The sequence below is a fragment of the Pelodiscus sinensis genome, chromosome 1 (genome assembly GCF_052426305.1).
Source record: "Pelodiscus sinensis isolate ZL-2025 chromosome 1, ASM5242630v1, whole genome shotgun sequence".
Classification (NCBI taxonomy): domain Eukaryota; kingdom Metazoa; phylum Chordata; order Testudines; family Trionychidae; genus Pelodiscus; species Pelodiscus sinensis.
Window position 1 is genome coordinate 29,361,860 of NC_143052.1, and position 25,990 is coordinate 29,387,849.

The 25,990-nt window shown below is 49.6% G+C and overlaps 1 protein-coding gene across 3 annotated transcripts in view; it reads left to right on the forward strand.

Annotated features, from left to right (window-relative positions):
- Positions 1-3,932: 3,932 nt before the first annotated feature.
- The window catches only part of ERGIC2 (ERGIC and golgi 2), a 43,541-nt gene continuing 21,483 nt past the window's right edge, over positions 3,933-25,990 (forward strand). Inside the window, exons 1-5 of one of the 3 annotated variants that reach the window (XM_089778627.1) lie at positions 3,933-4,140; positions 17,701-17,749; positions 18,437-18,582; positions 23,525-23,633; positions 25,852-25,898. In XM_089778627.1, coding sequence (XP_089634753.1) covers positions 18,477-18,582; positions 23,525-23,633; positions 25,852-25,898 — 262 coding nt within the window. In that variant the 5' untranslated portion in view covers positions 3,933-4,140; positions 17,701-17,749; positions 18,437-18,476. Of the gene's footprint in view, positions 4,141-13,022; positions 13,605-17,700; positions 17,750-18,436; positions 18,583-23,524; positions 23,634-25,851; positions 25,899-25,990 lie in introns of those variants that run through there. The other 2 variants (XM_075927361.2, XM_075927369.2) reach the window with 2 other exon arrangements.

Sequence of the window (25,990 nt, forward strand, 5' to 3'; positions counted from 1 at the left end):
CTGGGTCACATCATTAACAATGAAGAGAAATTAGTGCCCTATAAAGAATCAAATGGTACAGAGCAAGGATGTGCCTGTGCTCCTTTCCTGTTCAACATTTACAGCAATTATGCTCTTAATTGCTTTCAAGAATTATAGAATTGGGCATATGTAGCCAGACACAAACCACATCTTGTTTTTCCACAAACCCCATCTTGTTTCCCCTCCCCCCCCCAGAGAGCAAGAGAAAGGCAGTCAGTCTTTGATGCCCTGGGAACACAGGTGTGCTGCCTGTCCCTGACTCTACCATAAACAGAAACCAGACAGTAAATGGGCTAGCTGATGACCCGGGGCCTCCCGTCGCCCTGATGGCTAGTACCAGTAATTGACACACCTGCACTGTCCCAGAGAGGAATCTTCGCCCATCACATACCAGAGGTGCCCATTGTCTGCATTTTCCCAGGTGTAAATTATGCTTTGCACCCTTCGTGGGAAACTTGGCATTCAAAGCCATTTTTCCTAATTGGCCACTTGAGACCAGGAAGAAGCCTACATGACCCAAGCAGTATAAAAAGAGGTTCAGCAGCCCACCCCATTTGAGCTCCAATCATCTATACCTGCTGGCAGGTATTGATTGTCTCCCGAGGTCTGTGGGATGCCCAACCTCGCCCTACTTCTTCCCGAGGGATTGAGAGAAAGACGCTGGCCACGCCAAGTCTGGAACGCAGGGATGAGAATATATACCTGCTATGTGTCTATTTTGCATGCATTTAATAAGAGCTCAGAGAACCAAAAAGGTTTCATGGTACCTGTAAGTGACTTATTAGTGTAATTTCTGTCCTGTCCTTTGTAGTGGCTGTGTTATCTGTAACACAGTAGTAGCATTTAACAACTAAGTTTACCCTGTAACAATAAAATAGTAACTGTTTAAGCTTTAACCTGACTCCTTCAGTTGCTGTAACAGAACCAAGCACAATTTAAAAGAACTTCAGCCGGTCATAAGGGACTCACTGCCCTGACCGTCGGCTGACAGCATACCTCTTCAGTTCTAAACTGGTTGCATATTCAACTTCTGAAGACCTCAGGCTCACACCAAAGCATTCACTACAACTATCTGTGACTGCCTGTTTGTTGGTGACTGTGCATTGTTGGCTCATTCAATAAAGGATGCACAGGAACTTTTTGATCATTTTGGACTCACTGTGAGCCTCAAGAAGACAGAGATTATGTCCTAGTCTTTTCAGAAAGAGCCCAGCACCCCAGTGATCACTGCTGCTGTTACCGTTCTGAAGGCTATTGGTAAGTTTCTCTACCTTGGAAACATATTGTTCTCCAGCACAAATGCTGACGATGGTGTATCTGCTGGACTAGCCAAAGGCAGTGCTGCCTTCATAAGATTGACCAAACACTTACGGAATGACCATGGTGTTAAACTATTGCATTCATATGAAATTTATCAAGAAGTTGTCCTGAATATCCTGCTGTATTGGTCAGTCATAGACCAGATGTTGCCATCACATTTTGAAACTTGATCAGTTCCATATGCTCTGCCTCAGAAAGATCGCCCATGTGAATTGGTGGGACAAAATTCCTAATACAGAGATCCTTAGCTGCGTGGTGTCATGGGTGTTGAAGCAATGCTTATGGACAAACAGTTTCACTAGATTTGTCATGTTATGAGGCTGAATGATACACCAAATATGGTCTTCTACAGCCAGCTTGTTCCGGAAACCGCTCTATTGGTGGTCAGTATAAGCATTATAAAGATCTCTTCAAAGCTAACGAAGTCATGCAGCATATCTTCTGGTTACCTAGAAATCATAGCTCAAGACAGGTTGTTCTGGTGGCAAACTATTTTACACCGTGAGTTCCCCGTGGCTCCCAGCAGCTAAGATGAGTTCCTGCAACTGCTTGGAGCCACAGTGAATTTTCCCACTTCTCCTGAGAGCTGCAGGAGTTCCCCACAGCTCCTGGGAGCTGCAGTGAGTTTGGGTGCCATAAGGAGTTCAGCGCTGGGGCCAGGAACTGCAACTCCCAGTATTTGAGAATTTCACAATTCATGGTGGATGTGTGCCTGCATGCTCCACAAACAGTGAGGGTTTCCTGTAGTGATTTGGTAAACGAAAACAATTGTATTAAAAGTGGTAATGAAAGAAGTATATCAAATACAATTGTCACAACCTTAATAAACTTACATTGAAAAAATAATTAAGTTAATACCAATTTAATATCTTTATCTAGAATACCAATTATCTGTCTTTTGAACAGAAACTAAAGAATCGAGCTACCTGGATAGGTGCAATAAATTATCCCTAAATATTATAAGAAAATAAGTATTTTCATCAGCGCACCCGTAAGTCATGTTATGTAACTTAAAAACAACTTGTGTTTAATTTCTTGTATGGGGCATACATTACTTCGGTGCCAGTGTTTGACCCTAATACAGCTCTATTTAATGAATTGACAATGGTCTCTACAATTTAAGATTTAAATATGGACCATACAGGAAATTACTTTACTGATCTTATTCTCATCATTATGTAGATTGACTTTTCTATTATTTTAATTATTTTTGTCTGTATTAACTAAAGTTCCTATGTGTGCTTCACCAAGTTTTATGGTCTAAATCAATTGCTCATAGCACCTGGAACAGGACCTGTTATCTGTGACCATTACGTTGAAACCCAATAAATAATCATTTATAACTATAATAATTAATCAGACTACAAAGGAGAGAAACCCATTGTCTTAGGTGACTTGTATGTACAATTTATGTGCATGCAATTTCAAAGGAACATTTAGAAACAATAGTTATTAATGCCAAACTATTTACTCGTGGAAACAAAGTTTCATAGAATATTGAATAAATCTGTAATTGTTTAATATGTATCAGAGGCCACAATGTTCCCAAGTGCACCTGTGTAACTATCTTTGTTTAAATACTGACTGCTAAATGCTAATGTGATGTCTTCATGTTAACTATTTTTTCAAATACTTCAGCAAAACTGATAGTAAAGTCAAAAGACACAGATGGTTGTATTATTGGATATGCTATCTATGAAGAGAGACACATATTAGTCTAGCAATAATGATTTAGGATTGCTGAAGTGGTCTCTGAAGAAGTTATCTGAAGAAGTGGACTCTGCCCAGGAAAGCTCATGATACCATCTACACGTTTTGTTAGTCTTAAGTGCTACCAGACTACTTGTTGTTTTTTAATTTTAAAAGTCAGTCATCTCTTCACAATACAACTGTGTTCAAAACAGGGTTGCAGATCAGTGACCTACTTACCTCATGACCTATAATTAACCAATCAAAAAATCTATTCTAAATGAAAGGGACAATTTCAAATTAGCTATTTCATTGAATCCCAGATGCAAACTAACAATCAGTAATGTACAAATCATTCGCAAATTGCAACCTCATTTAACATCTAGTAACCTGAAATTGTTAGAAGGAAAGTAACAAAGCTACACTTATATGACCCTACATCTATGGCTCTCAAAGCATTTCCCACACATTCATATCCCAAATCTTTGGTGAACAAGTATTATATCTATCTGACATGAGAGTAAACTGATGTTTAGATGGGTTTACTCTTGTCTTGTGGATAAGCCACTTAGCCAGTCACTGGAACAGAGATAGTTAACACAACTCCCACTAAAACGGTTTATAGCGCTTAATTCTTCTGAGTTCTGTATTGAAAACGTGACAATTGTATAGAGCAGAGCGGCCCCGTTTGCCGCACTCCCCTAGAGATGGCTACTACAGGTTGATACGTTGCACCCTGGGGAACAGCCCCCCCGCCAAAGCTCCACTCCTGCTATTAACAAAGGTTCACGAGGGGAAAGCCTGCGAACGGGCAGTAAGCGCACGAGCCGAGCAGCCTCAGGGGAAAAGGGAACGCCCCGCCCCGCCCCGAGATGAGGAACAGAACCATAGAGCGCGGCCTCCGTGGCGGGCTAGACGGGCACATTATCAGTCCCTTCTAGCTGCCCCGTTTTAGGGCTCGCTGGCAGCAGGGCACGCGGCCTTCTCATTGGCCCGCTTGACACTCGCTCCCGGACCCGGACCCGACCCGAACCCGGAGACGCAGCAGCGCCTGCCAGAGCCGAGCCCGGGTAAGAGCTCGCCGCTGCTCGCTCGCTGGCCGGCCGCGAGGTATTCGCCGCCCCCAGCCCCTCCGCCCCTCGGCACCGGCACCATCACCCCAAGTATCCCTCCGAGCCCTGCGCCCTCAGCCCACGTATCCCCACCCCCGTATCCCTCCGAGCCCTGCGCCCTCAGCCCCCGTATCCCCACCCCCGTATCCCTCCGAGCCCTGCGCCCTCAGCCCCACGGATCCCCACCCCCGTATCCCTCCGAGCCCTGCGCCCTCAGCCCCCGTATCCCCACCCCCGTATCCCTCCGAGCCCTGCGCCCTCAGCCCCGTATCCCCACCCCCGTATCCCTCCGAGCCCTGCGCCCTCACCCCCACGTATCCCTCCGAGCCCTGCGCCCTCAGCCCACGTATCCCCACCCCCGTATCCCTCCGAGCCCTGCGCCCTCAGCCCCCGTATCCCCACCCCCGTATCCCTCCGAGCCCTGCGCCCTCAGCCCCACGTATCCCCATCCCCGTATCCCTCCGAGCCCTGCGCCCTCAGCCCCACGTATCCCCATCCCCGTATCCCTCCGAGCCCTGCGCCCTCAGCCCCCGTATCCCCACCCCCGTATCCCTCCGAGCCCTGCGCCCTCAGCCCCCGTATCCCTCCGAGCCCTGCGCCCTCACCCCCACGTATCCCCACCCCCGTATCCCTCCGAGCCCTGCGCCCTCAGCCCCACGTATCCCCACCCCCATATCCCTCCAAGCCCCTGCGCCCTCAGCCCACGTATCCCCACCCCCGTATCCCTCCGAGCCCTGCGCCCTCACCCCCACGTATCCCACCCCCGTATCCCTCCGAGCCCTGCGCCCTCAGCCCACGTATCCCCACCCCCGTATCCCTCCGAGCCCTGCGCCCTCACCCCCACGTATCCCACCCCCGTATCCCTCCGAGCCCTGCGCCCTCAGCCCCCGTATCCCCACCCCCATATCCCTCCGAGCCCTGCGCCCTCAGCCCACGTATCCCCACCCCCGTATCCCTCCGAGCCCCTGCGCCCTCAGCCCCCGTATCCCACCCCCGTATCCCTCCGAGCCCCTGCGCCCTCAGCCCACGTATCCCCACCCCCGTACCCCTCCGAGCCCCTGCGCCCTCAGCCCCCGTATCCCACCCCCGTATCCCTCCGAGCCCCTGCGCCCTCAGCCCACGTATCCCCACCCCCGTACCCCTCCGAGCCCCTGCGCCCTCAGCCCACGTATCCCCACCCCCGTACCCTTCCGAGCCCCTGCGCCCTCAGCCCACGTATCCCCACCCCCGTATCCCTCCGAGCCCTGCGCCCTCAGCCCACGTATCCCCACCCCCGTATCCCTCCGAGCCCTGCGCCCTCACCCCCACGTATCCCCACCCCCGTATCCCTCTGAGCCCTGCGCCCTCAGCCCCCGTATCCCTCCGAGCCCCTGCGCCCTCAGCCCACGTATCCCCACCCCCGTACCCCTCCGAGCCCCTGCGCCCTCAGCCCACGTATCCCCACCCCCGTATCCCTCCGAGCCCCTGCACCCTCAGCCCACGTATCCCCACCCCCGTATCCCTCCGAGCCCCTGCGCCCCCACCCCCGTATCCCCACCCCCGTACCCCTCCGAGCCCCTGCACCCTCAGCCCACGTATCCCCACCCCCGTATCCCTCCGAGCCCCTGCACCCTCAGCCCACGTATCCCCACCCCCGTATCCCTCCGAGCCCCTGCGCCCCCACCCCCGTATCCCCACCCCCGTACCCCTCCGAGCCCCTGCGCCCTCAGCCCACGTATCCCCACCCCCGTATCCCTCCGAGCCCCTGCGCCCCCACCCCCGTATCCCCACCCCCGTACCCCTCCGAGCCCCTGCGCCCTCAGCCCACGTATCCCCACCCCCGTATCCCTCCGAGCCCCTGCGCCCTCAGCCCACGTATCCCCACCCCCGTATCCCTCCGAGCCCTGCGCCCTCAGCCCACGTATCCCCACCCCCGTATCCCTCCGAGCCCCTGTGCCCTCACCCCCACGTATCCCCACCCCCGTACCCTTCCGAGCCCCTGCGCCCTCAGCCCACGTATCCCCGCCCCCGTATCCCTCCGAGCCCTGCGCCCTCAGCCCACGTATCCCCACCCCCGTATCCCTCCGAGCCCCTGCGCCCTCAGCCCACGTATCCCCACCCCCGTATCCCTCCGAGCCCTGCGCCCTCAGCCCACGTATCCCCACCCCCGTATCCCTCCGAGCCCCTGCGCCCTCAGCCCCCGTATCCCCACCCCCGTATCCCTCCGAGCCCTGCGCCCTCAGCCCCCGTATCCCCACCCCCGTATCCCTCCGAGCCCCTGCGCCCTCAGCCCCCGTATCCCCACCCCCGTATCCCTCCGAGCCCCTGCGCCCTCAGCCCACGTATCCCCACCCCCGTATCCCTCCGAGTCCTGCGCCCTCAGCCCCCGTATCCCCACCCCCGTATCCCTCCGATCCCTGCGCCCTCAGCCCACGTATCCCCACCCCCGTATCCTTCCGAGCCCCTGCGCCCTCAGCCCACGTATCCCCACCCCCGTACCCCTCCGAGCCCTGCGCCCTCAGCCCCCGTATCCCCACCCCCGTATCCCTCCGAGCCCCTGCGCCCTCAGCCCACGTATCCCCACCCCCGTACCCCTCCGAGCCCCTGCGCCCTCAGCCCACGTATCCCCACCCCCGTACCCCTCCGAGCCCCTGTGCCCTCACCCCCACGTATCCCCACCCCCGTACCCTTCCGAGCCCCTGCGCCCTCAGCCCACGTATCCCCACCCCCGTATCCCTCCGAGCCCTGCGCCCTCAGCCCACGTATCCCCACCCCCGTATCCCTCCGAGCCCTGCGCCCTCAGCCCACGTATCCCACCCCCGTATCCCTCCGAGCCCTGTGCCCTCAGCCCCCGTATCCCTCCGAGCCCTGCGCCCTCAGCCCCCGTATCCCTCCGAGCCCCTGCGCCCTCAGCCCACGTATCCCCACCCCCGTATCCCTCCGAGCCCCTGCACCCTCAGCCCACGTATCCCCACCCCCGTATCCCTCCGAGCCCCTGCGCCCCCACCCCCGTATCCCCACCCCCGTACCCCTCCGAGCCCCTGCGCCCTCAGCCCACGTATCCCCACCCCCGTATCCCTCCGAGCCCCTGCGCCCTCAGCCCACGTATCCCCACCCCCGTATCCCTCCGAGCCCCTGCGCCCCCACCCCCGTATCCCCACCCCCGTACCTCTCCGAGCCCCTGCTCCCTCAGCCCACGTATCCCCACCCCCGTATCCCTCCGAGCCCCTGCACCCTCAGCCCACGTATCCCCACCCCCGTATCCCTCCGAGCCCCTGCGCCCCCACCCCCGTATCCCCATCCCCGTACCCCTCCGAGCCCCTGCGCCCTCAGCCCACGTATCCCCACCCCCGTATCCCTCCGAGCCCCTGCGCCCCCACCCCCGTATCCCCACCCCCGTACCACTCCGAGCCCCTGCGCCCTCAGCCCACGTATCCCCACCCCCGTACCCCTCCGAGCCCCTGCGCCCTCAGCCCACGTATCCCCACCCCCGTACCCCTCCGAGCCCCTGTGCCCTCACCCCCACGTATCCCCACCCCCGTACCCTTCCGAGCCCCTGCGCCCTCAGCCCACGTATCCCCACCCCCGTATCCCTCCGAGCCCTGCGCCCTCAGCCCACGTATCCCCACCCCCGTATCCCTCCGAGCCCCTGCGCCCTCAGCCCACGTATCCCCACCCCCGTATCCCTCCGAGCCCCTGCGCCCTCAGCCCACGTATCCTCACCCCCGTATCCCTCCGAGCCCCTGCGCCCTCAGCCCACGTATCCCCACCCCCGTATCCCTCCGAGCCCTGCGCCCTCAGCCCACGTATCCCCACCCCCGTATCCCTCCGAGCCCTGCGCCCTCACCCCCACGTATCCCCACCCCCGTATCCCTCCGAGCCCTGCGCCCTCACCCCCACGTATCCCCACCCCCGTATCCCTCTGAGCCCTGCGCCCTCAGCCCACGAATCCCCACCCCCGTATCCCTCCGAGCCCCTGTGCCCTCAGCCCCCGCGCCCTCGCCCCCGTATCTCTCCGAGCCCCCGTGCCCTCGCCCCACGTATCTCTCCGAGCCCCTGCGTACTCACCCCACGTATCCCTAACTCCCATATCCCTCCGAGTCCCTGCGCCCTCACCCCTCGTATCCCTCCGAGGCCTTGCATCCTCCACCAGCATTCCCCTCCTCATGTATCTCCCAATCCCCATATCCCTTCTCACTTTGATTCCTTACCCCACATATCCCCCACACTGAGCCCCCTGCAGCTCTATCTCCAACCCCATATCCCACTGCACCTTGAGCTCCCATCTTACTTATCTCCCGTCTCATGTGTTCCCCAGCCTGCTGCCGTAGGCCCTGTATCGCTCACTCTGAGCACTCTGTGTCCCCTAGCCCATGTATCCCCCTATCTCTTCTGCCCCCCAATTCCCATATATCTTCTCACCCTGAGCCTCCTCCCTGCATATTCCCCAAATGCTATATTCCTTCTCATTCTGAGTCCCCTCCCCACATATTCCCAAGACTCAATATCCTGCCTCACCCTGAATACCTTGTGCCAAGCCCCTTTTCTCTGTATTCCCCAAACTTCCTGTCTCCCAAACCCATGAATCTCCCAAGCCTCCTGTCCTTCAGTCCTCCTGCTCCATGTATCCCTCATCCTTATCCATTTCCCTGCCCCTCACCCTAAAACTCCTGTATCCCTCACCCTGAGCATCCTGTGTTCCTGACACTCCCATTTCCCTGCTCCCCCCCAACATTCCTTTCTAATCCCCTATATCCCTCCTAAGGTGCTCCCACTCCTTCCATCTGTAATGCTCCTGTTCTTTTGCACCCCGTTGTTCCTACCTCTTCCCCTCTCTCCAAATAGCCTCTCCTTAGTCCCTGGCTAGCTCTTTTCCCCCATGTGTCCTTTTGGACCCTTGCCTCACCCTCCCCGTCTCTTTATCTCCTGCCCCCATCCGATTATGTCTCCTGCACACCTCTTTACCTCATTCTCCCCTCTGATTACCACCATCCTTTCATCCCCCTCTTTGTTGTTGTTCTCTGCATTTCCTTCATCTCTTTTTTTAGCTATCTTCTCTCTCTCTTGTACTCCTACCCGTTCCCTGGTATAGAGAGTGTTTGTGGCTCTTGTAGTTCTCCTTGTTACCTGTAATAACATTAGTCTTAAGCACCTCTTACTTGCCCTTTCTCACTCACAATCTCAAAAAGTCTCACTTACATTATTGAGTCGAGCCCCATGTTGCTGTCTGCAGCTTTTGTAATAGTTTTGTGGATTAAATTCAGTGTTGTTTATCTACTGTTGAGTCCCTGACCTGCTTGCCAGAATTTGAATTTACTGGTATGTGTTCCACTTGCAGTTTTCAGATTTGACCTAATGTCAAGTGCATAATAATATTATTTTTATTTTAAAGAGAAGTGTGATGAAGAGAAGTCTCTAAACTTGCTTCATAATTTGGTCACTTTGTTCTGTCCCAATGTGCCTTCTGTTATCTCCGTCTGACATTTTTGGCATAGTTACAATATTCCAGCCTGTGCACACTTACGTATATGTACCTATCTGTGCTGGCTGAGCTGCATAATAACATCCCAATTCTTGGATTTTTTCCCCCTCTGTCCTGCTTCTTTTTTTGTGGCTTGCTCAGATTTGAGACCTCTTAGATGATTCCCTTCCCCACAAACATAAGGACCTGCAAAAATCACTGATATATTTTTTTAAAGCAAGACTGTTTACATGAATGAGTCCTATTCTTAATTTGTGGTGTAGGTTTTAATAAATACTGTTGTTAACCAAATTTGCATAGGAAGAAGGAAGTAAGGAAGGGTCAGATCTTTTGCTTGCAGCATAATAAACTTCTGACATGTTTCAGTTCTCACAAAGTGGACTTCCTGATTCTCTACTCCCTTTATCTAATGGGCTGATCAAGGTAATTCGGCAGCTGCTGATAGGCTGCCTCTCTTAGAGGCATGTTTGAAAAAGCACAGAATTAAGACTGTGAGTCTTACTTACAAACAGTAGCCTGGATAAGTACCTTAGTACTCAAATTCATTATGATTAGTGTGTATGCTGAATTAACATGATATAATTAAATATGTTATTACAGTTTACTTGTCACTTTTTTTTCTTGGATTCAGGAAAATCATTTTAATGCAGTATTTTGTTTTCATAGACTTTTATAGAGATTATTGTATAAAAACAACAAAAAACCTAATCTGGTCTTGCTGGTGATGCAAGGTAGCAAGCATTCCAGCCAATCCACTTCACTGGTGATTGAATCTCTGCCAGTTGCTCCTTCTAGCCCCAATTGTAGGAAACATTTCGGGGACAAAAGGCATTCGGCCAACACAGTTACTGGCTGCAGAATGGCTCCTTATGCCCTTCGATTGCTGTAAATAAGGGCCTTAAGAATGCTGTAACTTGCACTGCGAGCCAGTTGGCTCCAAGATAAGGAGAATTCAGGTTGTAAAGTCATATTTGCCCCAGTCTTGTATCTTCTGTAGCAGATGTTGCTCCTTTTTTCTGTGCTCTCTGTTGTGTGTCAGTCCAGTTAATTATTGTCCAAATAGCACCAGGATTATCAAAATGCCCAAGATAGACTGACTAGAATTCAATGAGAACTTATTTATGTTCTTGTGTGCTTCCCCCATTACAATTCAGTGTTTCCCAAGTCCTGAAAGACTGGAGCTATCTTCCCCCCCACCCATGTCCACACATTTATTTTCTGTTCCTTCTAATTTGTAATTTATTCTTTCTCAAATTTAAATGTCTTAATACCAAGAGGAATGCAGTTGTCTTTTCCAACTTTACTCACTTGGGCACTCACATTGCAATTCTCTTGTCTGATGAACTTGCTCCACCCTTTAAAATATTGGAAATGGGAGTAACTGTATTCATGTTCTTTATCAAGGCTTGTATTTCCCTGTATCTTTATCATGTTTCCTTAGAGCTTGCGTTTCAGGGGTACAGAAAATTTTTCAATCTGTCTTTTTTTCTGCTCTGTAAGTGTTGGATATTTAGAACAATAATCTCAAGTTTCAATCAATTCAAATATTATTCTGGAATGCGTTTAATGGGAGTGTTGTGGGCAAGACATGAGAAATAATTCTTCTGCTCTTCTCTGCTGGAGTAGTGTGTCCAGTTCTCGACACTATATTTCAGGAAAGATGTGGAGAAATTGGAGGTCTGAAGAAGGGCAACAAAAATGATTAAAGGTCTAGAAAAACATGATTTGTAAGGGAAAATGTGAAAATTAGGCTTGTTTAATTTAGAAAAGAGAAGACTGAGAGGGTACACGATAATAGCTTTCAAGTACCTAAAAGCATATTACAGTAAAACTCTGATGGTCCAGCACCATCAGGAACCCGGAAGTGCTCCCAGCAGCCGGACCTTTGGAGCTGCTCTGCCCCCAGCTTCCCTGATTCAGCTGCTGCTAAAACTGACCAGCGGCTGAATCGGGGAAGCCGGGGGCAGAGCAGCTGGAGTGCTGCCCGGTTGGTCCGGTAGCGCTCAGGAGCGGCGCTGTGGGACCAACCCGGCAGCACCCCAGCTGTCCCTGATTAAGCCGCTGCTGAAACTGACCAGCGGCTGACTCCAGGAAGCCCGAGGCAGAGCTGCTCTGCCCCGGCTTCCCGGAGTCAGCCGCTGGTCAGTTTCAGCAGCATCTGACTTAGGGACACCTGGGGCAGAGCAGCTGGGGTGCTGCAGGGTTGGTCCGGTAGCGCTCAGGAGCGGTGCTGCGGGACCAACCCGGCAGCACCCCAGCTGCTCTGCCCCAGGCATCCCCAAGAGCAGCTGGGGTGCTGCCGGGTTGGTCTCGCAGCGCGAAGGGTCGGCGCTACCGGACCAACCCGGCAGCACTCCAGCTGCTCTGCTGCAGACGTCCCGAGTCAGCCGCTGCTGAAACTGACAAGCAGCAGCTGAATCAGGGACGCCTGGGGCAGAGCCGGACTATCGGAAGGGGGGGCTGTGAGGGGATTTGGGGTGGCATCTCCCCACCCCACCCCCATCATAGCCCCCCTTCCGATAGTCCGGCATATTTGATAATCCGGCAACCCCTGAGTCTTAAAGGTGCCAGATTATCAGAAGTTTACTGTACAAGGAGGAGGGGGAAAAATTGTTCCTACCCTCTGATGATAGGACAATGGGCTTAAATTACAGGGAGGTTTAGGGTAGACATTAGGAAAAACTTCCTAGCTATCAGAGTGGTTAAGCACTGGAATAAATTGCCTAGGGGGGTTGTGGCATCTCCATCATTGGATATATTTAAGAGCAAGTTAGATAAACATGTGGCAGGGATGATCTATGGCGGTTGGCCCTGCCGTGAGTGCAGGGGACTAGACTTGATGACCTCTCAAGGTCCCTTCCAGTTCTAGTATTCTGTGATTTTTATGAATCCTTTTCAAGGGAAGAGATACAGAACTAGAATTTTTCTCTGAGGCAATATTCATAATGACTAAAAAGTTATACTGATGAGAATATATCTGACAGAAAATGTGTCCATTAGTCATCTTTATTCCTGCTAAGCAATTCTATGCCCGAAGATTATGAGATGCTAATTTCCTCCTTGGATAATTCATAAGAATGACCATACTGGGTCAGACTAATGGTCCATCTAGCCCAATATCTGTCTTCTGAGAGTGTCCAGAAGCTTGGCTAATAGCCATTGATAGAACTGTCTTCCATGAATTTGCCTAATTCTTATTTGAACCCATTTATACCCTCCACAGCATCCCCTGGTAAGAAGTTCCACAGACACTGTATAAAGAAACACTTCCTTATGTTTGTTTTAAACTAGCTGTCTATTACATTTTCGTGGTGGTTTTTTTTTTTTTTTTTTTTTTTTTTTTTTTTTTTTTTTTTTGTGGGATGGGAAGACGGGAACTGCATGCAGTATTGAAGGTGATGGTGGGCCATGGATTTATAAAAGAACATAATGTTTTCTGTTTTATTATTTATCCATTTCCTAATGGTAGTTAACAGAATTTTAGCTTTTTTGACTGCTGCTGTACATTAAGCAGATATATTTTCAGAGAGCTATTCACAATAACTCCAAGATCTTTCTTGAATGGTAACAGCTTATTTAGAGTCCATTATTTCATATATATGTACAATTGGGATTATGTTTTCCAATGTGCATTAGGTTGCGCTTATCAACATTGAATTTCATCTGCCATTTTGTTGTCCAGTCAGCCAGTTTTGTGAGACTCCTTTTTAATTCTTCACAGTATGTTTTGGACTTGAATATCTTGAATAATTTTGTAGTCTGCAAACTTTACCGCCTTTTTGTTTACTCCTTTTCCCAGATCACCTATTAATATGTTGAAGAGCACTAATCCTAGTACAGATTCTTGGAGAATACTTGTATTTAGCCCTCTCTTCTGTGAAAACTGACCATTTATTCCTACTCTGCTTCCTACAGGTTGAACCTCTCTAATCTGACACTCTGGTCCAGCAACATCCGTGGTCTTGCATGATTTTAGTTATCTGGATGTCTACTTATCAGGGGTGTGTCTACATTTCCTGCAATCCCATAATGTTTGCTTATAGCCACCAGTCCTGGTCCTCAGTGTTTTGTGCTGTTATTTAGCTCTAATTTACATCTACATGTCTTCTAAGAGCCCAGTAAGCAATGGAAGTATTGGTAATGCTGCTAGACAATATGACCGCAAATTCTCTGGTTTGGCACCGGTTAGGGTCTGAGAGTGCCAGACTAGAGAGGGTTCAACCTGTATCTTGTAACCCAGTGGTCCCCAACCTTTTCAGGTTGCCGGGCGCCAGGGGGCGTGGCCGTTCGCCCGCCGGGCGCCAGGGGGCGGGGACACTTGCCCGCCCGGGGCCGGGCCCCCCCCCCATAGCCACGGGACCGGGCCCCCCCCATAGCCACGCACCCGGGGCCGGCCCCCCCCCCATAGCCACATGCCCGGGGCTGGCGCCCCCCAGGCACACGGCGCTTACGGGGGCCGGCGCCCCCCCTCGTAAGCGCCGCGCGCCCGGGGGGGCCGGCGCCCCTTTCCCCCGCAAGCGCCACGCGCCCGGGGCCGGCGCCCGCGGGGCGGGGCGGCCGCGCCGGCCCCCCCCCCCCCCGGCAAGCGCCGTGCGCCCGGGGCCGGCGCGCCCCCCCCCCCCCGTAAGCGTATCTGTTTTCATTTTTTAGCAGATTTCTCCTGAAATTCAGCCCACGTTTTATTTTTGATTAATGTATCCCACCCTTTTTGATATTACTATACCGGCAGCCTTAGGCCCTGGTCTTGTGAAGACTTGTGCACGCACAGGAATAGTCCTGTATGAATTTCCGTTAAGCATGTTTGTAGACTTTTGAAGAACTGAGGTCTTAAAGATGAATGGCAAATCCTTTACAGGAGTTTTAATATCTTTTATGCTCTTTTATGATGTATTAAGACTGCTTAAGTCAGTGGCTCTCAGTCTGTGGCCTTCAGGCTGTTTGTGGCCCAGTCAGCACACTGCTGCGACCCATGTGACAGCCTCATGTAGGGTTGTTAGAGATTAATTGAATAGTTATGTAACTGCACAAAATATTATTCGTTACACAGCTATTCGATAGTCCCTGGGGGGGTGGGGTTGGCAGCCAGTGTGCTCCTGGCACCCTGCGTTGCTGCCTCTGTAACAGAGGCAGCAGCGCAGGCCAGCAGCAGTGCCTGTTTGCAGGGGGGCCCAAGCTCCCTATGGACAGAGGCTGTGCTGGCATCCCGCTCAGCAGCCTCTGTCAGTGGCAAGCCTGGGCCCGCAGCAGACAGAGAATGCTTTGCAGAAACCTCTCTGATGGGGAGCAGGCCGCTTGTGTGAGCTGATACATGCAGGGACCTGGTTTGAAAGCCGGCTTCCTGCATGTGCTGGCTCCCACCTGCCCCCTTCACCTTCCATTCTGCTGCTTCTCTATCAGAAACAACAGCCCAAGGGGAGGGGCAGATGGCTTGTAGATCAGGTGCTCATGGGGAGTCAGCTTTTAAGCCAGCTCCCCACACCACTGGCTCTCGTTCCCCTCCCCCCTTGCTGCCCCTAATACAGAGACAGAATGGGCGGGGGGCGTGAGTGTAGTTGATAACCCCAGGCTTAACTGTGTACTTGACTATGCATTGACATCCCTATCATCATGGCCATACAGGTGATATATATTGTGTGGATGCTGCTAGGGATGTAAGAGACTAGTCGATTATCCGATAAGCAGAAGCTTATTGGATAGTCGACTAGTGATGAGGCTAGTTGCCTCCCCCCCGCTGCCTCTATCAGAGAGAGGCAGCAAAGTGTGTGTGGGAGGGGTAGGGGGAACGAGAGCCAGTACTGGGGAGAGCCGGCTTAAAAACCGGTTCCCCCCAGCACCAGCTCCATGGGGGGCAGGGATGGTAGAGGCGCTGCAGAAACTATGCGAGTGGGGATTGAAGCAGTCTCCACTTGCGCTGCTTCTGCTGCAATTCTGTTCCTTTATGTTTCAAAAGCAGAAGCCTCAAAGGGAGCATGGGGCAGATGGGGGGACGCTGACCCTGTGCTTCCTGTGGGGCTTCCTTTTGAAATGTACAAAGTCTCACCAGGGCTCTTGTACATTTCAAAGTATGAGGAAACACAGGGAGTGTGGGGTCAGAGATGTTCCCTGCTGGTCCCACACTCCCTTCGAGGCTTCCTTTTGAAATATACAAGAACAGTGGGGCTCTTGTACATTTCAAAAGGAAGACTTGCGCTCCCTGATAATATTCCGCTTTTGAACTGTAGGGTTCTTGCTACAGTTCAAAGGGGGAGGTGCCCTTATAGACTAATTGAATAGTCGATAGAAATGCCATTGACTATTTGATTAGTTAATTAATCTAAATTTAACATCCCTAGATGCAGCTCTAATAACACAGAGAGCTGCATATATAGCCCACAATGATAAATAAGTTTCCTCTTGCCATCCTTCTTTTCCTCTTGTGAGTATCAGATCTTCTTTTTCTTGTGTGGGGCAATTTGTTTGTGTTGAGGTAGACCTGTAGAAATATCTGTAGTGCTAGCAAAGAAATCCCAATAATTCCACTGTGTTGCATGCTCTCAGTGCTTGTATCCCTGGGGAAAAATTTGCCCAGTAAATTTTATTGGAACATTTTCTGAACTGTGCTATTTGAAGAGAAAAGAACAGTGCATCTTTTCATTTATATCTGTAATGCTTTTGATTCTTTCATTTTTGCCGAAATGGCCAGTTAGCAAGGAATTAATTCACAGTATCTCCTTTACCACTATTTGTAGTCTCTAGAGAAATGCCGTTTGTGGTAAAGGAGGTAGCTACAATATGAATTAAGTTGTAATTAGCTAGCATAATACTGAATAGTTTCTTTCCACTGGCTTCCACACCCTTGCTTTTGCCTCTGCTCTTGTCTACTAATGCATAACATAGTGCATGTGTATGAAATAGAGAGACTATCTCCAGCCTGAATTAGCATGCTTTTGGGCATTTTAGAAAGTTGGTCCATGTTGAAACTTAGGTAAAAGGCAGAGTAAGGGCAGCAGCTTCATGAGGCTTCACTTTTCTAATGAGTAAGGGTGAGCATGTACCAAAAAGGGCATGTTTTTAGGCTAGGCAGATTTTTTTTTTATACTGACGCTATACCTCTAAGCCCTAAAGATTTTCATTCATGTGGTGTTTATGGGCATGGATGCATTGTTAGTAAACAAAATAGCCACACAGATAACTTGTGTGGGATTCCTCCTTTTTGTTTCAGTGCTTCACTTTGCAAAACCTAAGAACATTGAGCGAGACAAAGGGTCAAAAGTAAGACCACATCTCTGCTGGGCTTTTTTGACTATTGATGCAAAACTACAAACATTGGTAGAGTTTAAAATATTGTATTGGATTCTCTGATGTGTAATACGGCTGTGGGCCCTGCAGAAACCCTGACAAGGGTCAGACCTCAGGCTTCATCCCCTGTGTGGTCTTATATTTACTTCCCCCCCAAAAAATCAATGGGGACACAGGAATGGGGCACACAGTGGGGCACTCATTTACCCCAATAATATAGACTAGCTTAATAAAAACAGTATGTCTAGTTCTTAGGGCCCTGGTTTCCCTATCCATTCCACTGCTGTTAAACTTGTACTTGATACTTGTTTGCAAACATTTGTTAAATAAACTTGTCAATCTGTTCTTCTTCTGCCAATTCCCTGACCCCCAATCTGCTTCATTCACTGTCTGATTCCAACACCATTCCGACCTTACTGTGTTCCCCTTCACATTTGACTTTTACTAAATGTCATCCTTGTCTTCTGAGCCTTTACTCTTCTGAGCTGCTCCAGCCTCTCCTTCCCCTCTTTTCTTCTCACTTACTCATAGGCATCCTTATCTCTCTGGTCTGCAAACTCTCTCACACTACTGACTGGCTCGAGCATCTCTACAGACCCCACTGACCTGCTTCAGCAACCCTTTCTTTACTCTCCACCTGCATAACTTATGCCATCGGCATTTCAGGAAAACTCAGAACAAGTGAAAGAATCAGGGCAGCAGCTTTATTTTTCCAATGGGCACATGCACATAATTTGCATATAACTTTTGGGGCAGTCTCAAGAGTCTAGACATGTACAAGTTAACAAGTTGTTTTGGATTTTTGTCCTTTCTTTTTAGTACCTTGCTCCACCTCACCTAAGTATAGCAAGACAGTCATCAGGACAAGGTAAGACAACCTGTGTGCTACAAGGTTTGTGTGAGTTAATTCAAAAGTGAAGGCATATTTGGAACTTGATTCATTATAATCCGTGTGCAATTTGGTGTGCAATTTTCAGGCACATGCCACCTATAGGGAAAACAAATGGCTTTACTTGTCTGAACACAAAATGATGTGCCAGTATGAGGATGCAGAATATACAAGTAAAAAGGATTGTTTTGATTTACCTTAAAAGAAAATGTCAGTGAACAACTTTTTAGTTGCCCTTTGGTCTTTGAATGAATTTTACACTATGACTTATACTGCTTTTTCCCTAGTAATGATCAAATTAACAGGGTGATTCTTCAACATACATTATAAATCTGCCTTAGCTGAACATGAGCAGCTATGAGAAGTGTGGAATCTTCTGATTCCTATGCAGCATGTTAAATTTTCTCCATTAATTAAGGCACTGACTTCAATTCACTGTCAAAAGTTCAGGTTCAGTACATTGAAATGAAAACTGGGTTTAATCTTAATTACAATATCTGCCAATAATGATAATTATTTAGTTTAAATTATGCGAATTGTTACTGTCTACTAGGCTGACCCTATGTATAACACAGACCACAGAATTTGTTGCTATAATTGGTCAATTTTAGGGCTAACTTTGAATTATTGGCATCTCTTAATTGGAATAATTAATTCTCAATATAGAGTGAATATATGCAGGAGGAAGTAGGGGAATCTGCTGAAGATGAGGCGACTGAATCGGAAGAAGACCCTGAATTTGGTGAAAGAATTGGATGCCTTTCCAAAGATTCCTGAAAGTTATATAGAGACTTCAACAAGTGGCGGAACAGGTAAGCTTTCCTTAGGGCATGTATAGACTACATTTGTTTGTTTGTTGGAAAAAGGTATGCAAAATGCGCTCTGAATTTGCAAACCTTTTTCTGATTCTGAGGTTTTTCCATATATGGCTCATCTAGACTGGCCCAAATGTTGGGGGAAAAACCCTCTTTCGAAAGCTCCCTTCTTTCTCTTAGAACGAGGAATACAGGGGCTTCCGAAAGACTGCGTTTGCTCTTCTGCAAAAAAAGCAGAAGAGCAAATGCGTTCCCTGGACACGGCAGAGTTTTTTCGGGATACCAGAGGTACCCAGTCTAGCCGTACCCTCAGATACTGGCAATATCAGGCGTGATTAATGTGATGAGTCTTTTTAGCACATTTTGGTAGTAAATGTTTCATGGGGGAAGACATGAGTATCAATTTGTAAATGTGAATTTGAAAGACAGAAGGGGCGCACAACCCGCGCGCAGCCCAGGGCCCGCCCCTGGGGCGGGCCGCTCCTGGCTGTGCAGGGCCCCGCAGCCATGGGGGGAAGGGCGCTGCTGGCCGGCACCACGGGGGTTGGGGGGGCTGGCGCTGCGGGAGCCGGGCGCTCGGTGCTTGATGGCAGCTATAAGGGACGCTGCATGCCCCTTACAGCTGCCATCAGGCGCTCCCCTGGGCAGCCGCTCGGCTAGCCCACCCCTTAGTCCGGCCCTGTGCACAGCACATGCTGTGAACCTCAGACATCTTTACTGTATTTCTGTGTGCATGCAGAATAGCATGACTTTCACAATCACAAGTAGGAGATTACTTTGAATATATGCAATGCACATCTTGGATTAAAAAATGACCATTAATCCAGATTTTGGTGCTTTCTAATGTGTTCTCTTGCTCACTCAAAACACAGATACACAAAAGTCAACCGATTTTATCTGTAATTATTACAAAAAGCAGAGGCTAGCAGCCTTGTACTTAATTTTCATGCACAAGTGGCTTACAGAGGACATCCTCTTATTGGGTGAATGATGAATTTCCTTTATCTGTATGTTTCTTGGCTGAGAGTATAAACATAAATCTGCCATACAAAAATTCAGTTTCTTTAAGCCTAATTGGTACTAAGACATTTCTTGGCCCAGTCTTAACCATTTTAAGTTAGAGAAAGATGGAGGCAATACTACGCTGTGGGGGTTTCAAACTTATTTATTTGCCTTAATCACCACCCACTGTTTTAAGTTCTTGGAAGAGTTGTGGTAGCCCTCTCCCACAGATTAGAACACAATCATATATAAACTACAGGCAGTTCCTGGGTTATGTACAAGATAGGGACTGTAGGTTTGTTCTTAAGTTGAATTTGTATGTAAGTCGGAACTGGTGTCCAGATTCAGCCGCTGTTGAAACTGACCAGCGGCTGACTACAGGAAGCCCGAGGCAAAGCTGCTGTGCCCCGGGCTTCCTGGAATCAGCCGCTGATCAGTTTCAACAGTGGCTGAATCTGGACGCCTGGGACAGAGCAGCTGGGGCACTGCCGGGTAGGTCCCCACAGTGCCACACCTCGGCGCTGGGGGACCAACCCGGCAGTGCCCCAGCTGCTCTACCCCAGGTGTCCCCAAGTCAGCTGCTGCTGAAACTGATCAGCGGCTGAGTCCAGGAAGCTGATTCCAGGAAGCGGCTGATTCCAGGGCCCCCCTCCAGCAGACCAGGGAGACGTGGAGCGGCTTTTCTCGCCGCAGAGGACGCGGGCGGCGGGACCGCAGCGCGTCTGGGCGGTCTGCCGCCCGAGTCCTCCTCGGCGAGAAAAGCCCCGTTTGTATCTAGGGATCTGACGTAAGTCGGGGACTGCCTGTATTCGTTTAAAACAATGGACCTAAAGCTACCTAAACTTAATTTAATAAGGTCTCCCTGAAAAAAAAAAAACCCACAGAAAATTATCATATCTGGCACAAGAATGCTGAAAACATCCAGCTTTACTTTTTATTTAAGCTATTTTAGCTAAAGGGAATCGTCTGTGTGAATATTAAAAATCTCAGCAGTCTCTGTTTTTAGCACTCTAGGCTGTCACCTAATAGAGCTGGATTTGATTTTCAGACCAAGACTTATTTCCTGGCTGATGTGATGGATGTATTGTATATGTATGCTTAGCATTTGAACAGAGGGCAGAGCATCAGGATATCATGATAGGGCACGTCTATAAATAAGTGGCTAGGAAGCTCATCCTTCTCTGTAGCTATGATTGTATTTGAGAATGGAGCAGCACTGAGGGTATGTCTACACTACAAAGTTAATTCGAACTAACGGACGTTAGTTAGAATTAACTTTCATAGGCGCTACACTAGCGCTCCGCTAGTTCGAAATTAATTCGAACTAGCGGAGCGCTTAGTTCGAACTAGGAAAACCTCATTTTACGAGGATTAAGCCTAGTTCGAACTAGCTAGTTCGAATTAAGGGGTGTGTAGCCCCTTAATTCGAACTAGTGGGAGGCTAGCCCTCCCCAGGTTTCCCTGGTGGCCACTCTGGCCAACACCAGGGAAACTGTACTGCCCCCCTCCCGGCCCCGGACCCCTTAAAGGGGCACGGGCTGGCTGCGGTGCCCGTGCCAGGTGCAAGCCTGCCAGCACCCAGCCAGCAGACCCTGCACCTGGCACAGATCGAGCCACCCACCCGATGCCCCCCAGCCCTCCCCCTCTTCCCGGGACCAGGCTGGCGACTCCCGGGAGCTTGCCCGGGACCGCAAGAGGCGGGCACCCACCTGGGCTAGTGCAGACATCGTGGACCTCGTCCACGATCTCCGCATTAGGCACAGGAAAGTGGCCGTCTAGGGCAGGAGAGCTGCCAGCCTGGCCACCCAGGAGCAGGTGTGCAAGAGAATCAAGGGGGTCCACTGAGACCCCCGACCCTGAGCTTACAATGGCCGTCCTGGGTCAGACCAAAGGTCCATCTAGCCCAGTAGCCTGTCTGCCGACAGCGGCCAACCCTAGGGACCCTGGAGGGGATGGACCGAAGACAGTGACCAAGCCATTTGTCTCGTGCCATCCCTCTCCAGCCTTCCACAAACCTTGGGCAGGGACACCACTCCTACCCCCTGGCTAATAGCACTCCATGGACCCAACCTCCATGACTTGATCTCACTTCCCTTTAAACTCTGTTCCAGTTCTAGCCTTCACAGCCTCCTGCAGCAAGGAGTTCCACAGGTTGACTCTTTGCTTTGTGAAGAACAACTTGCTGTTACTAGTTTGAAGCCTGCTACCCATTCCTTTCCTTTGGTGTCCTCTAGTCCTTCTTTATGGGAACTAATGAAGAACTTTTCTGTATGCACCCTCTCCACCCAACTCCTGCTTTTAGAGACCTCTATCCTGTCCCCCCTCCGTCTCCTCTTTTCTAAGCTGAAAAGTCCCAGTCTCTTTAGCTTCTCTTCATATGGGACCTGTTCCCAACCCCTGATCATTTTAGTTGCCCTCCCCTCTCCCAGCCTCTCTCTTCCCCTCTCCCACCTCCTTTTCCCAGTCTCCCCCAGTTTTGTTCAATAAAGACAGATTCCATTTTGGAAGACACGTTATCTTTATTTTGTACATCAGGAAGGGGGGCTAGGGAGGGGTAAGTGGAAGGAGGTGAGGGAGGAATGGGGTACGAGCCCCCGATGGGGAGGACTGGGCTGGCTCTGCGGGCTTCTGGGAGTGGAAGCTCTCCTGCAGCCCCCCAATTGTCCCCTCTCCCCAAATGGCAGCCTGCGGCAAGTGCAGCCGGGCTGATGGCCGAGTGCTGTGATGTGCCCAGTGTGGGTACTCCGGGCAATCCAAGCCAGGACTGCTTTGCAAGCGGGGCACCCCTGAGAACTGTCTGTCCGGGGTGGGGGTCGGGACCCTTTAAGCACAGCCCTGGGCTAGCCTGAGACAGCATCTCCATGCTCTAAGTCCTCCTCTGATGCCCTGCCGGCACTGCTTCCAGCCATCCTTAAGCCCGGTTCAGGGTCCACTTAATGTGGACATGCTAGTTCGAATTAGCAAAACGCTAATTTGAACTAGTTTTTTAGTCTGGATCCGTTAGTTCGAATTAGCTTAGTTCGAATTAACTAATTCGAACTAAGTTAGTTCGAATTAACGTTGTAGTATAGACATACCCTGATAGACTTAAGTCCACCCAGCGCACCTTATTCATGGAAGGTTATTATGATGTGGCATCCTTGAAGTGGAGGGAGAAAAAAATTGTGTGGACTCCAGGAAGTGTTCTCTGAAGACACAGCCAATCACATCCAAAAGATATTTTTGGTTTGGGACTTTCTGTATCTCTGTTATTCCTGTGTAAATGTGAAGACTGTACAATAGATGTATTCCTAAGAGAATTTTTGCACTTACGGCAAGGGTGGGCAAAATCAGGCCCATGGGCCAAATCTGTCCCGCCAAGCATTTTTCTCCTGCCCTCCCAGCTGACTAGCATAGGTGCATACTTACATCTAGCAGCATGTGTTCAGTTGCTCCTCCCCCCACCTTGCTCCATTCTGCAGTCAAGCTGCTCCCAGGATTCTCCTGCTAGTTGTGCAGAGGGAAGGGGAGTGCTGAAGTCAGGGTGTCCCCCTGTTCCTTTACCCCATCTCTATGGAGCCGGGGTCAGGATGAGGGAGATGCACAACAGAGCTCCTCCAATCTGAAGCATGGATGGTAAGTGAGACTCAGAGGAGTGCCTATCTTAAGAGGCAGTGCATTGTTTCTGAGATTTTAGTGCTTGTGTTTTCTTTCGCACACGCACACACTTTCCTTTTTTCTAACTTTGCAATTTTCATGTACCAAAATACGTGACGTGCCCTCCCTGTGAAAATTATTGCCCATCCCTGACTTATTTGTGATAAGTTTAGTTAAGATCTGAACTCATTCATTTTTCTGCACACAAAAGTCATCTTTAATTATTATTCTATTGTCTCTTTCTTGTAAATACCAGCAGTAAATAACATTTCCTTACCAGCTGATTCTTTTTTCCTTTCAGTTTCTTTAATAGCGTTTACAACAATGGCTTTATTAACCATAATGGAGTTTATGGTGTATCAAGACACCTGGATGAAATATGAATATGAAGTAGACAAGGATTTTACTAGGTAACTTCTATTCCTTAGAATTTCTTTTAAATTTAAATTGTCTGAATTTCATCAGCTGTTTTAAAACAAATGGATTTAAAATGTTCTTGTAACTCATAAGCAATTACAGTTTAAAATTAAAATGGAAACAGGTGGTTTCCTTTTGTTTAATATGCCAGGGCCAGGTTCAGTTAAAAAGAGAAATACATCTGCCTTCTATTAAGAGAGAAGAGACTTGTCATTTTGTCATTATGCTTCCTGTTTTGCTTCTGTGTGCAGTTCAAATTATTGAATATTCATTATAAAGCACCAAGTTGCATACAGCTATCTGATGGTTGCCTGTTATACTACATGTCATGACAACTCAGATTGCTGGAGATAGTTTTGCTGTCAGTTCCAGATGCTTTCCTGATTTTTTTCCGAGGTGATACTTGTTCACAACCCCAATTGAAGTCAGTATTTCAGAAACTAAGCACTTCAGAAAAGCAGGCTTTCTATAGCCCAATTCACAGATGCAATGCATATTTTTGAAAATTGGCCTGAAGTAGTGATTGTATTATGTCAGAAATACAAACACACTTGTTTTACTCAGAAAAAGAATGTTTATAATAAATTTAAATGAAATGCATCCAAAACTCTGGTTTTGCCCCCTCAAAGAAAAATCAGTTTGAACAGACTGACATCCTCCTATTGTACAGTTATGCAGTCTTTTGCTTCTTCATCAAAGAGGCTCTTAAGTTTGGCTGAAAATCTATTTTGGGTGAGTGTAACAAACCTTCCTTTTTTCTAACTTAGTGAGAAGGTTTCTTTACAAAGTCACTTAGACTCGCCATGCCTGTTTTCCATCTTAAAATGGGATTAATAACACATACTGTGACAGACTGCTGGCTGTGCTCCCCATCAGAAGGAGAGGCTGGCCGAGTTTGCTGTGAACAAAAGCTCTGTAAATAGAAGGTGGTGAGAAATTGGCACTGTCAATAAAAGGCGTGGGTGACTGCACTAGAAAGGATCTTGAGTTGATTTGTGACCCAAGAAGAGATCCCAAGGCAAGGGGACTGGGGAAGGACCTTGCCACAATATTGTAGGGGGGCGGATTTGTGTAATCCGATCCCTTCTGGGGACCCCGAGGATCCGGCTGCGGCATGGTATCCTCATCAGACGAATCCCAAATATCCGTATTCTATATGGTAGGGTCCCAATCAGTGGACTGGAGCGCACAGACCTTCACCTGAGAAGGCTGGTGGTCCCGGGTGTACTTATACTTCTGATTGGCATAGCGGACAGCCATAACCTGCAGATTCTGACCCATCTCTGCTGTCTGCTTCTGTGCATGCTCTAACGTGGCTTGCTGTATTCCAGACAGAGCTTTGATCCTGTCCAGTTCCTCCTTAATCTGTGCCACCACTTGCTGTAACTCCTCCTTCTCCTCGGTGCTACTGGACCAACCCGGCAGCACCCCAGCTGCTCTGCCCCAGGCGTCCCCAAGTCAGCTGCTGCTGAAACTGACCAGTGGCTGACTCCGGGAAGCCCGGGACAGAGCAGCTCTGCCTCTGGCTTCCCCGAGTCAGCCTCTGGTCAGTTTCAGCGGCAGTTGAATCGGGGACAGCTGGGGTGCTGCCGGGTTGGTCCCGCAGCGCCAAGGGGCAGTGCTACGGGACCTACCGGCAGCACTCTAGCTGCTCTGCCCCTGGCTTCCCCGATTCAGCCGCTGGTCAGTTTCAGCAGCAGCTGAATCGGGGAAGCCGGGGGCAGAGCAGTTCCAATGGTCCGGCTGCCCAGAGCACTTCCGGGTTCCTGATGGTGCCCGACCATCAGGAATGCCGGAGCATCAGATGTCGGACCAATGGAGTTTTACTGTACATGAAAGTACACTTCAAAATATTACTGACAGTGGAGATGCTGCTTTTCTGTAATCATTGGGCTTTTATAAAAGGCAGCTAAACTACAGAATCAATCATTTCATTCAGTTACTGAAGTTCATTGAAATATTTTATTTTTCTATGAAACTAGATCCCCCGCCACTTGTTTTGTATTAAAGGCATAAGTGGTTGAATAGGACACTGGGTGACTTCTCTGCCTAAGTTCTCCCAAATCTTAAATGAGGATAATATTTACCTGGAGTGATATTCATTTTGCTCTAGGAGTACATTTCTGGACGTATTCTCACTTAGTTATTTTGTCTTTTTAGCTCTACTAAATTTACTTAATATTGCAAATGTTTTCTTTTTTTGTCTTCCAGTAAATTAAGAATCAATATAGATATTACTGTTGCTATGAAGTGTCAATGTAAGTATTATATCAGCATGATAGTATTGATTGTTGTGCTTTTTTTAAAAAAAATGGTATTGCTGTCCGATTAAAAACATGTTTAAAATAAC